Source organism: Centroberyx gerrardi, chromosome 8, assembly GCF_048128805.1.
Source record: "Centroberyx gerrardi isolate f3 chromosome 8, fCenGer3.hap1.cur.20231027, whole genome shotgun sequence".
In the NCBI taxonomy this organism is placed as follows: Eukaryota; Metazoa; Chordata; class Actinopteri; order Beryciformes; family Berycidae; genus Centroberyx; species Centroberyx gerrardi.
Window position 1 is genome coordinate 10,056,912 of NC_136004.1, and position 11,894 is coordinate 10,068,805.

The 11,894-nt window shown below is 40.7% G+C and overlaps 1 protein-coding gene across 8 annotated transcripts; it reads right to left on the bottom strand.

Annotated features, from left to right (window-relative positions):
• Positions 1 to 145: 145 nt before the first annotated feature.
• On the bottom strand, positions 146 to 11,502 carry piwil1 (piwi-like RNA-mediated gene silencing 1). Of its 8 annotated transcripts, none has more exons than XM_071927821.2 (20): positions 11,437 to 11,502; positions 10,730 to 10,817; positions 9,029 to 9,157; positions 8,705 to 8,919; positions 8,078 to 8,199; positions 7,368 to 7,448; positions 6,720 to 6,917; positions 5,510 to 5,618; positions 5,166 to 5,292; positions 4,749 to 4,866; positions 4,326 to 4,440; positions 4,042 to 4,229; positions 3,366 to 3,438; positions 2,889 to 3,089; positions 1,874 to 1,977; positions 1,627 to 1,697; positions 1,376 to 1,529; positions 984 to 1,109; positions 731 to 878; positions 146 to 262 (listed from the first exon to the last, which is right to left on the bottom strand). In XM_071927821.2, exons 1-20 carry the CDS (start codon positions 11,500 to 11,502, stop codon positions 146 to 148), a joined length of 2,550 nt encoding a protein of 849 aa, XP_071783922.1. The 8 variants fall into 8 exon arrangements, with proteins under 8 accessions (XP_071783922.1, XP_071783920.1, XP_071783921.1 ...); XM_071927819.2 differs by having other exon boundaries at positions 8,705 to 8,915; positions 9,025 to 9,157; positions 10,730 to 10,826; XM_071927820.2 differs by having other exon boundaries at positions 8,705 to 8,915; positions 9,025 to 9,157; positions 11,434 to 11,502.
• Between the last annotated feature and the right edge of the window lie 392 nt (positions 11,503 to 11,894).

An 11,894-nucleotide genomic window follows, 5' to 3' on the forward strand; every position in this document is an offset into this window, starting at 1 on the left:
CTTAAATTAATATATGACATAAGTCGTCACTACGAATGCAAACAAACCCTTAACAGTGTCTAAACACAACTTATTTTGTCACCTATCCTGAAGACAACTTTTTTTTACAAAGTAACTTAGACTCAAACAAAATGCATGTCAGTCCTTACAGGTAGAAGAGGTAGTCATCCAGGTGCGTGTTGGGCTCTCTATGGATGCTCTGACCCACAAGGAAGGCCAACTTGTGGGCATACTGGCAGGGTGCAGGCACTCTGATGATCCCCTGAAATAGAAAGATAGAGAAAATTATGAAAATTTAAAAAAAATTATGTTTGACCTGCGTTCCTGCAGTTTCAATGTCAAAATTCCATACTCCTAGACTGTTACATCTGTACTGGACTGGATGATTTTCATTGTATTCAATATTATGTGTGTGCTGCTAGAGCTACAATACCTTCATAGTTAAAAAAAAAAAAATATCATAATAAATTAAATGGCAGTGGCCTCCAACTTCATAAAATGTGTTGTCATGTATTAGAGGTGAACATTTTTCAGTACACTGCCAGACTTTGTTAATTGCAGACCGCAATTTCCATGCTCTTAAGACCTAGAAATGATCAACTTGTCAACTTCCTCCTGAAGAGGAACTTTATGACTATGAAACTTTATGACTTTATGAAACCCAAACATTTCAATATATTGATTTCAAATCAGAGAAGCTTTGTGGGAGAGAGTGAAAGCTGCAGCCTACCTGCCAGTTGTAATACATGTGGCACATTTTGTAGGTAAGCCTCTGCATATGATCGGGCTTCAGTCCGCTGGTGTCGTACACCACGTTGTAGTGGGTCGGGGAGACGCTTCCCATGCGAACAGCCTGGCTCACGATGTAGAAGTCATACCTGGGGATCGAAGGTCGCAGAGTAACAGATTACTACTTTGGTACGGGACAAAAAAAAACAACAAAACACTGCTTTGCGCGAGACGTCCCGGAGTAACGAGCGTACCACTCTGGTCGGGTGACCTCCGTGTCGACGATGGTTCCTGGGGGAGGGTTGGACACTTTGCCATTGATGTGGGCGAAGAACCTGGAGCTGATGCGCTTCTTCACCACCACCACTGTTAACTTGGGCCTAAGATGAAAACACAGTGGGGTCCAAAAGTCTGAGTCCACTACCAAGAACACTTCTGTTTCATCATTTATCAAAAACTAATAAAACACGTTTAGTCAAATGATGTCTCAAACAAGCTAACAATTTTTCACCAAGTAAAAAAAAAAAAGTTTTGTTCAGATGCACACCCTATGGATTGGGCCTTGAAAGCACAACAGCAGCCCTTCTGTAGGCTGCAGATTTGAAGTGCTTATCAAAGGCATAAACTCTGGGCTTGCAAAACTCACACATAGTCATGACCCATGGACTTGATGGATTCCATGATCTGGGGAACCTCATAGCTGACCACACTCTGCAGCATGCCGTCTCCCACTCCGTCTCTGTACACGATGATGCGTGAAGGCAGGCAGTTGTTGAACTTCAGATAGTCTTTCAGTGCGCCTGGAAAACAAATATCAACCCCATGACTGTTATGCCGAGGAGATAAAAGCATACCTTGAGTCGGTTAAAAAGAATAAGAAAAAAATAAAATACTTGCCAATTAAGGCCATCTTCAGTCCGTCCATGATTTCCTGTCCTCTGCTCTGCAGCACACACTTTGAGAACCACCTTTTCAACAAGATATGTACAAGACATGTTACACAACTGCATGTTACAACTTTTACTAATGCATGAAATCCAAGACCAGGGGCTCAGCTCAACGCTAATGAATAACGTTAATGCAGATGTGTCAAGAAACCAGTTGAGATGTCAAGTGCCACATGATTCAGATTGTAGACACCAACCTGGTCATGCCCTGGTTCAGACTGGCCACTAGAGCTCCGATGGACCTCTTTCCAGCAGCACTGTCATGGTAGCAGTCGATGCCCACAATCATCAGCTGCTTGAGCTGCACAAAAATGAGGGATGAGTTAGCAGCATAGTGTCATTTGCCAGTTCAAACAACCAGGGTTCTTAAACATTTTCTATTTTAAGACTTCTTCCTTATTCCAAACCTAACTTGGTGACTGGATATGAATTTTGGTTGGTGTTCAATATGCTTTGCTGGGCCCAGTTCCTCATACACCACTTAATTCATCCAGCCTACTATGATGCAAGCAGGTTAAAATTATTTTGCTAATCCACATCCAGTTAACTCCTCTAACACAGGTGGCAGATTGATTTGTCAAACTTGGATGTAGATATCTTGGATAACTGCGCTCCAGTTCTGAAATAAAGGAAACATGAACATTGCAATTTGTGCTCATTTGTCTAGCTAATATTAAAACCAAACTAATTTGGATTGGTTCAATATTTTATTAAAACTGTTAAAACAAAAAAATCAACTTAATCTTTATCTTAATACCCAAGAGCAAATGTTGATTTTCTTTTAAATGTATACAGGTATTAAGCCTCTTTTAGATCTTGCCATCAGGTCTCCCCTGCAACAAAATGCCTGAGGATGTTCAGCAAGCTAATTCAGTATCGTCACTTCTTAAAATGCATATTTACAGTATGCAATTGTTTTTGCCAACCTTTTAATCGTTTTTTTTTCTAACCTTCCATTTTATGCATTTCATCCACTTTTGATTTCCTGTTTTTATCTTCTCCCTATATCTTTTACTTTTAACTTTACTTTTTTACTTTAAGAAAAGTGCTATTATTTATTATTACTCCTACAAAACGTAACAAGCAGCATCTTCAAATTAAAAACACTTGGACAGATGTAACCCCCTGATTCAACATAGTATTCAACTTCTCTGCATGAAATTAAAATCTTTCCTATTCACAAAGTGGAAATCTTGTGCCAAAGTGTCTTACAGGGATCTCCACGCTCCATAGCTCTCCTCCCATCTTGCAGGCCATCTGGAGAGCGATTTTGGTAGCCACAGTCATGAGCGCCTGGGGCCGGCTGAGGGTGCGCGACACCACACACTGGCTGGGAGTGGGGCAGTCCACGCAGAGGTACTTCTTAACGCTGTCGTACTTGTCCTTCCTGTTGCTGGGGAGGACCACCACCACCTAAGGAAGAGCAACAACTCGCATCTCAATGACTCGAAGAACACTGGATGCACACACAAGCCAGCCAGGTACTTGCGAGGAACAGCTAATGCACTAGCGATGCTACCAGCCTGTATTTATGCCAAAGTTATTTTTATTGTACACTTAAACAGTGAAGTCTAACAAAAATAGAGGTTTAAATACGATTCACAGACATGTCAAAATGTCGATTGGGTGGAGGTGACGAGCTTGGGATGAATTTGCCCCACTGGTGCCATTGTATCTTCAGTGACTAACCATCTGTGTGTGTTGTCCAACGTTGTGCTGCATGGCTCTAAGGAGAGACTCCTGATGATCCTCATACTCCACCCTGTATGAAAGGAGAACCAGCCATATTTTCAAATGTAAACTTGAAATCATATGGGTGACAATCAGAATGACATCAAATATTGTGATTTGGCAAAGTCTTCAGTTTTGCAAAAGCTGATTCTTGTATATATTACATTGCACAGGATTGCAAAATGTGAAAAATACCATTTCAACAAAATACCATTCAAGCAAAAGCAGAAAGCAGTAGTCAGGGATATTTTAACTGACTATAGATGAAAATTAAAAATTCAAATAACTCCTTTATAATGTCTTGCTTTTGGTGTTAAAAACATGCATCATACTGTCAATCTGACAATTTAAGACATGACATTTTAAAACTTTCACAACCTGCAGACAGCCTGGTATCTGGACAGATTTCTTTACTGACAATGATCATCCTCACAAAATCAATTGCTTTCCTGACCTTGAAAATACCCACTCAAAATTCAAGCAACTTAAGGATTTTAAGCCTCTGTGTGAACCCTGTTAATGCTTCTCAACAATTCTAATCTTTATGGCCGTAACTGTCTGCTCCTACCACAGGGTGGTGCAGAAACCCTATACATTTTATTATACGGTACAATGTGCTGGCGCTACAACTCACATGATGGCCCTCTGTACACGGAGGCCGAGTGGACCTGAGACCTTGTTGAGGGTCTGCAGGAGGGACTGGGCTTCGTTGGCGTTGCGACGGGTGTAGAACATCAGCCAGTTCTCCAGTGGAGGGGAGCTGATCAGAGGCACCCCACGCATCTCCTTAGACCAGTCAGCCGCCCAGGGGTTATACTCGTACTAGGTGACAAACAAAATTCAAATTATGTCCACCAACACCCTACCAACCACAACACCATACACAGCAAAATGTATGTAACGACGAGCATATTATACCGATCTCGATCCCTGGAAAATCCTCTCCCCTGGGAGAACTCTGCCGCTCAGGTTCAGGAGCTGCTTATCAAAGTTTAGTCCCCAGGTATCCAACTCCGCTTGTGCTTCGGCATTCCTACAAAATCATTTTCAGGATTGAAATCAGAGCCTGAGATTATGCTGCCTTTAGGTGCCGTCAGAAAAGTTGAGGATTGAGATGAGGATTAGGTGGCCTTACTTGTTGTTAGAGTCCATTTTGTTAACATTTGACCAATAGTACAAAAGTTGAATATACTGAAACTTGAAGGCAGATTTTTCATATCAAAGCTTGGTTTGCAAATTTCACCTAGCGTCTTCAATTTTAATATAGCCCAAGATTAAGACAATTACAGCCTTAAACAAGGTTAACTGATGAGTCCATGGAAACATCTGAATATCACCAACTTTTGGATGTTAGTGACAAATCTGGTGAGTCGTCCCTCTCTCTGCTCTGGGGTCAGTCTGGTGTGGGTGGACAAGTCCTTCATGATGTTGAAGTCAGCACGCATCTTATCAGTCAAGCCTGTGGAAAACATTGACTTTCACTTTAAATTTAATATATGATGGCTCCCACTAAAATCAATACAGTTCACCAAAGTGGACATTCATACACCCAGATTAGTGAGTAAGCCTTGTCTAAAATTCTAGTAAGACAAATGACAGTGAAATGCTCCAAAAAAACAACAACCAAAAAAACCATTCTACCTCCTCACCCGGGCTCTAATTTCTTTACCTATCACTTCAAGCATATTCTTCAAACAAATATTGAAAATGTGTTAAATGCGAGTATGGAGTCAAGTGCTGCCTGAATGAGCTGGTAACCTGTAAGGTAGCAGAACTCTGGGATGAGCATGGCTGGGCCAGGAGGAGGACCACCAGAAGGACCCATCCTCTTCACATTGCTGACCAACAGCACCTGGTTCCCATCACTGATGTCCAGGCCATATTGCTGAAGACATACATGATTATTCCAGTGCAGAATGATACAACATTCAACCTCTAGGGAGCAGCAAATACTCCTCTCATCGTCATGTGCAGTAATACTGCAATTAAGATTTTATTCAGACTATGCTGAATACCAATTTATGAAAAAATATGTAAGATACTTAATATCAAACGCCTTCCCACAATTACAGCAATGCACGTGTTCAGAGTAGGAAACCTACAGTCTTGTAGTAGCTCTTGAAGGAAACTTCAGCATCTCCCCTCTTGAATGTGTTGTTGGGAGTGTGATCCCACGCAATGTCATCAATCCTGTAGGTTTTGTTGTTGTACCTAAGGAAAGGGAAGAGCGACAAGTTAATTTTGACCTTGTAGGCGAAGTGAAGATTATAACTAAATTAATTTCTAGTGTTCTGTACAATCGTAACACAACTACATGAAGATTAAAAGAAGCTAGAGATGATAAAAACAGACACGTTATTAGGGATGTAATGATAAAAATGTATCTAGTACTCCGAGCTTCGATGCGTGGGGAAAGGCAGTTAACTTCAGTGAACTTTAATTACAATACCAAACTATATATGTGTCCTCTGCACAGCCGTGCATTTCTTCGAAGGTGCTGGTGATCGCAGGAATGAGCAACGTCCATATAAGTAGGTTCATTGGACACAGCGTACACTAACTTGCTTTAATCTTCAAGAGCAAACCTGAGGAAGCAGATGCGAAACGCGTTGTTTGCTCTTCAATGTTTTACTTGCCGAGCTTCACAAAAATAAAAGATTAAAGCAAGTTAGTCTACAGTAGTGTGTGGTGAACCTACTTATATCTGAATGTTTACTGTCAAATCTTCGCTAAAAACAATTTGATCTGTCAGATGTCCATCCTATTTTTCCAAAACAGACACCGCTATGACCAAAATAAAAATAAAACGGAGAAAGCCTGGTATAACGTTGGGATGACTGTAGGTTTTCAGGGTCAGTTTCTTATTTAATTTATACTGTATAGTCGGTGTCTTTTTTTCTATGAAGTAGCTCCGTTATGAGCAAAGCCTTCCTGTTCTTCTGCCTCATCCGCCATGTTGACGTTCCAAAACAAACCAACGGACAGAAATCTATACGTCAATAATTCTGTCCGTTTCCCCGACGGATCAGTGTGGCGTGGCCCAAGGTGTTGCATTTCATGTAACTAATGAAACACGAGTGAGGGGAAAAAGCTTTTACACACTGAATTGTGAACCTCATGATTCAAAATTGTTGTATATGGACAAGTAGTATTTTAATAGTTATTTGTTGACTGATAAAACAGCACTTTTAGCCCATTTAACAGAGCTGCTTTTGTAAACGATTATTCAAATGATGGAAAACTTCTGAATAGTTAGCCAAAGCGCTTATGTGCACCAACGGTATGACAGCACAGGTGACATGTGGATCTTACTTGGTGAGGACTATGAGTCCAACAAGCTCCTTGGCGCAGGCCTCAGGGAAGCGCTGATTCCCACAGCGCTGCCTCAGGTTGGCCATAAAGTCGAGGACAGTCTCACTACGCAGCACCTTGTGGCTCACGTCAGTGCACAGCATGATGCTCGACTCGTACTGCAGGATGGTGGTGGTAAAGCCTGGCCAGATGGTCAACCTGGGAAACAATATGTGCAAAGTTCACTGGGCTCAGTCTGGTCGGTGCATTATCCTATAGAGTGCGTAATTTAAAGGAATGGGACTGCACCCAGACAAGTATAACATGTTTTTCAGTTTATTTCTGATATTTATTATTCTTTGAAACGTATGTAAATAGTTTTCCCCTGCAATTATAGTTTTCCAATTTGGGAAGCAGTGAATCTCTCATCTGACACTGATGAAGTGTGTGTAGGAGGAGGGGGGTCTGTCATGAAAATCAATCTTAAATATACTAATGATAAGCAATTATTTGGAGGTGCCATTTCATTGACAGGAAAGCATCAAATTGTGGGATTTACTAGCCACTGGCTTGTGGACTAAAGTCACTTTCCTGCCCTGTACTGCAACACTGACATTCAGGATAACTAAGCGATACAGAAGAAACAGTGGTGAAGCAGGTGAAACGTACCTGTGCTGTGGGATGTTGAGAGGATCACTGGGGCTGTAGTAGTTGCGTCCAATCTGCTGCATGTTGAGCATTCTCAAGATCCTGAACAAGTAAAGTTGTATTATAGACCTGATTTCTGGAACAGAGGCCACTCTAAAACCTCCCATACCACAACTCCACTTGCCCATCGATTACACCTCACTTTCAATCCCAAGCAGTACTTTCAACTAGGATATATCACACCACAACTGGAGACAAATATTACTATATGTGAACTAACAACAGGTCTTCAATGCTAATACAATGTGTAGCCTATTAGAACTGAACAAATCCCCCCCCCCAGATTTTACTGCAATTCCTTAACTTTTCAAGCCCTGTCAATCAGATCCATTTTTTTCACACTTTTCCAGTGTTAAAAAGCATCCCGTCAGAGGCTAGCTAATGTAGCCAGAGAAGGTAGCATGCAAACCACAAAATGGGAACATTTTCTAAGTTTATGACATTATCACTTGACTTTTTCCACTGTTTTACAGTTATCACTATAGATTTAAAACGTTAAAAAAAAGTTACTGATGTGCACATCTATCTTGGCATCCAGCAATTTGCAATGTGGAAGCCTTTTTCCAACTTGACTGTGTTGTTCAATACTTTTAATTAAAGACCTGAAAATTGTTCACAACATTTCCAAGACTATCCAGACCTGTGAAGGCCCTGTCAACTGGAAAACTGACCTTCTAAAGATGATGTTGTAAAACTGAAGACACACTGGTGAAGTGGGTGGCAGTTCATTTGTCAGGGTAACTGTTATCTGGACCTTCTCTCCATGCCGGGTCTCACTGTGTAGCACGGTCTCCTAAACACGAGTGAACAACATTTCAGTGCAGGGCAGGAAATTAACTTCAACACTGGCTGTTAGATTGCAAAATTCACCAGCCAAATTCACAATTTTACTACCCAACTAAATGAGAATAGGACCTCCAAATGATTGTTTGCACAAGTGTCTGGTGGAGTATGCAAACTGACCAATCACAGCCAAACTTTATGGTGCTCATTGCCCACCCCGTCACTATATCACTGACCAGCATTTCCCACAGTGCTTTCTAGCCAAGGCAGGCCACTTTAGCAAGACTTGTCGCCCGCCTTGGCTGAGAAATTCACATGAAATTAAATTTCAAGTTTCAAATTAACTTTGTTGTAACTGCAGATTTATATTCACTGCACATCAGTCTTCGTGTGCATTTAGCCGTCATCGTAAACACGACCTCACCACGGCTACATTTTTGCTGGTTTTTGTGCTACCAATTAAAAAGTTAATTTAGACTTTTAACAACAGGGACACACTTTCCAACCCAGAGTACCTTGTTGTGCAATTTGTTAGGCAAGAAGAGTATGGCTCCATCAAAGCTGCGTGCTGAGCCCAGTACTTCATCGTGTTGATAGAGGAGGGCAGAACGCAGGCGGCGAGCCTCCATCGGGGGCTTGAAGTCCACATGGTACTGGTAGAGAGCCCACTGGGGGCGGGACAGGATGCGGAAGAAGTTGGCGCTCAGCTGAATGGCAGAGCCAGTGCTACCTGAAGAAGTACATACAAAGTGGTCAAGAATTATTTAATTCTCTCTACCAACGATAACACCACATGTACACTGTAATACTGTATGTGAATTCTTTAAATGTTGACAGACCAGTTTTTGATTCCTTGACATGCTCCATAGCCTGCCTGGTGTTAACTCCTGCATCATGAAAATCACGGCGGCGTCCACCTCTTTCTCCTAGCTTCACCTGCTGAAAGCCAGCTGAGATCTGTAGAACAGCTAATAAAAACAAAACAAGACTATCAGTTTCAGTTTCTTACATTGTGATTCAAAATGCTAATTCTGAATGCAACATCCTGTGTTAGAACCAGAGTGGCTGAGAGTAGGAGTAGTTTGCACTCTTCACAATCCTGAGGAGGTGTAACACAGGTGCGTAGACACTTGTTACACTAGAGCACAATTTGTAAATAATTATTTTTTGCACCAGGCTGATTCAGACAACTTTACTGATCTCAAAAAGGGCAATTCATTTGCATCTTACCCAGTCCACACACAGTTTCCAAACTCACAGACAAGGTAGTTATATGTCAGAGGCAACAGATCAACATACATGGATCAATACAAAAAAAAAAAAAAAAAAATATTTTTTGTGTTCATTTACAGTGTGCAAGCTGCTCTCATTTCCCCATGCTTGGAAACAGGGTGGGTATGCTGTGGTTACTGGGTAGGATTATCTACTCTTAAATTACATAAAAATTGGTGCTGACAAAGATAACTAAAGATATAATTAAGCACAAAATTTGTGAATACAGTGACAACACCAATATAAAAATGAACTAATTTGGGTCTAAAAACCCTGAGGTGCCACATAATTAGTCTCCTACAATAGATTGTGAAGCAGCAGCTTTACACTTTGACAGCTGTCAGTTTTGTGTCTTAATCCCTATTCACAAGGGACTAGTATTACCTTAGGATGTCCAGTGATAATTGCGGAGACTGGTGATAATTATCCTGTGCCAATCTGCCATGTCTGTAATTTGTGTAGCAATAATTCCAGCCCAAATTACCCACTGTATTTGTGTGATGGTCCCCTGATAAGATTAGTCCTGTGTGAATTAAAATCTTGGTACTTTTAGCCATAAATGTTTATGCTGTGCAATTTCTTTTACTTCTACATGCATAATTTCTGTCTCCTCCTGTCATGAACAATGAAGACAGCAGTAGAATCTATAAAGGTTTTGAATATATTTTCAGAACAAAATTCAAGTTTTACTTTGCTAAACCACAAACTGACGAGTTTTATCTGGGACACCAGCAAATTCATTATTGCATGCAAATGCATCTCATGAAACGCAGATGTCGGGAGGTTATTCATTAATTACGTGAGGTCCCCACATAATACTAGTCCCATGTGAAAAAGCCTTTTGTTGTCTTAATTACCAGCTTTGAGAGTTGTTCATGTTAACAAATATTCATTGAACTGTCTTTGACAACAAAATATCATGAATTTCTTGACCACAGGAATACCATATAGCAGTGGTTTTCACTGCTGGCCCTCTGGACCCAGAGCTCAGCAGGTTTTCATTACAGCCGTTTAATAAAATGGACTGATCTACACCTGGGATTCCAGGTGAATGCAGTTAACTGCAATGAACTACCTGGCAGGATAGAAAACCTACAGTACTCTGGCTCCCGAGCACCAGGATAGACCACAGCCATGTAGGTATTCTTCATCTGAATGGAACTAAACAGAATTAAATCCACCAAGTTACTGTAGCTGAATAATAAAGTCCCCCTCCCTGATTAGAAAAAAATAATTCTGCATTAAATACATTTAGGATAAGACTGTACCTTCTGTAGAAACGGCTCCTGGAGCAGTTTTCTGTCTTCCTCTACCAACCAGCTCCCCCTCAGCGGGTGGGACAGGCACTGTTGGAGCCTCTCGAGCCTGGCTCTTCAAAAACATTGATGAGACTGTGTTAGGCATGACTCAGCTCATGCATTTTTAGAATTAGGTCTGCTCAGGTGTTTCCAAGTGGGGCTTTGGTAATGCGGTGGGAGTAAGTGGGGAGGAAAAATCATCTATCCTTTCAAGTGAAAATTTTCAATATTTCCATTGTGAGCCATTTTCTTTTAGACCCGAACATGCAAATACAAGTCCTTGTGGGTTCACATTCTTTTAAGTTTAAATTATTTTCCAGGACACTGAATTGAACTACATATGGCAAATCTCAATTTGATCATTTGCAATTTGCAAACATGAAAACAAGGTCTTTGGTGACAATATTGTTGCTATGCTACATTTTGTTCAGTAGTCATTTTTAAAAACAGGTAAAATGTTGGTATTTGACAGCACTAAAAGGCTAGTATTGGTCTTATTAAATAATATAAACAGACATTTCCCCTACCAATATTCTCAATCTCCATGTCTACTTATAGAACCATATTAAACCTGTAATATACATTAAACTACGACAGAAATACATAAAACCAAGAGATGCTGTTTTGTTGTGCCCTGACACAGTGGGACTAGAATGAAGAGCAGCTTCTCTTACCACTCCAGGCGGCCCGGTCTCTTGGCCGCGTGCTCGGCCTCTTGATCTTGCTCGTGCCCGACCCGTCATTTTCAGACCGTCTTAAATGGTGTAGCTGATGGAAAAGAATTATGCTAACTTTAGTGCAAAGTTATGAGCCTTGTATTGAAGACAAACTGTTAATATTCTACGACAGGATTTTTCTTAGTCTACCTCAGATCAGTCCTTATAAAGGTTGCGTTCAATACACAAGTTCACACCAACTTCCTGTTTTTTTTTTTTTTTAAATATAATGTGCAAATACCCAAATCCTGATGTCATGTGAAGCTTCTCAAACCACCAAAACACCAAAGTGATATCCGATAAGTGATTAAAACATCATACTCTAGAAAATAGTCAAAAGCAATTGGAAAAAAGAGGTAAGATATTAACTGTTAAGCCATCCCCACATCCCTACTATATTTATTATTTTTAGATTTGTA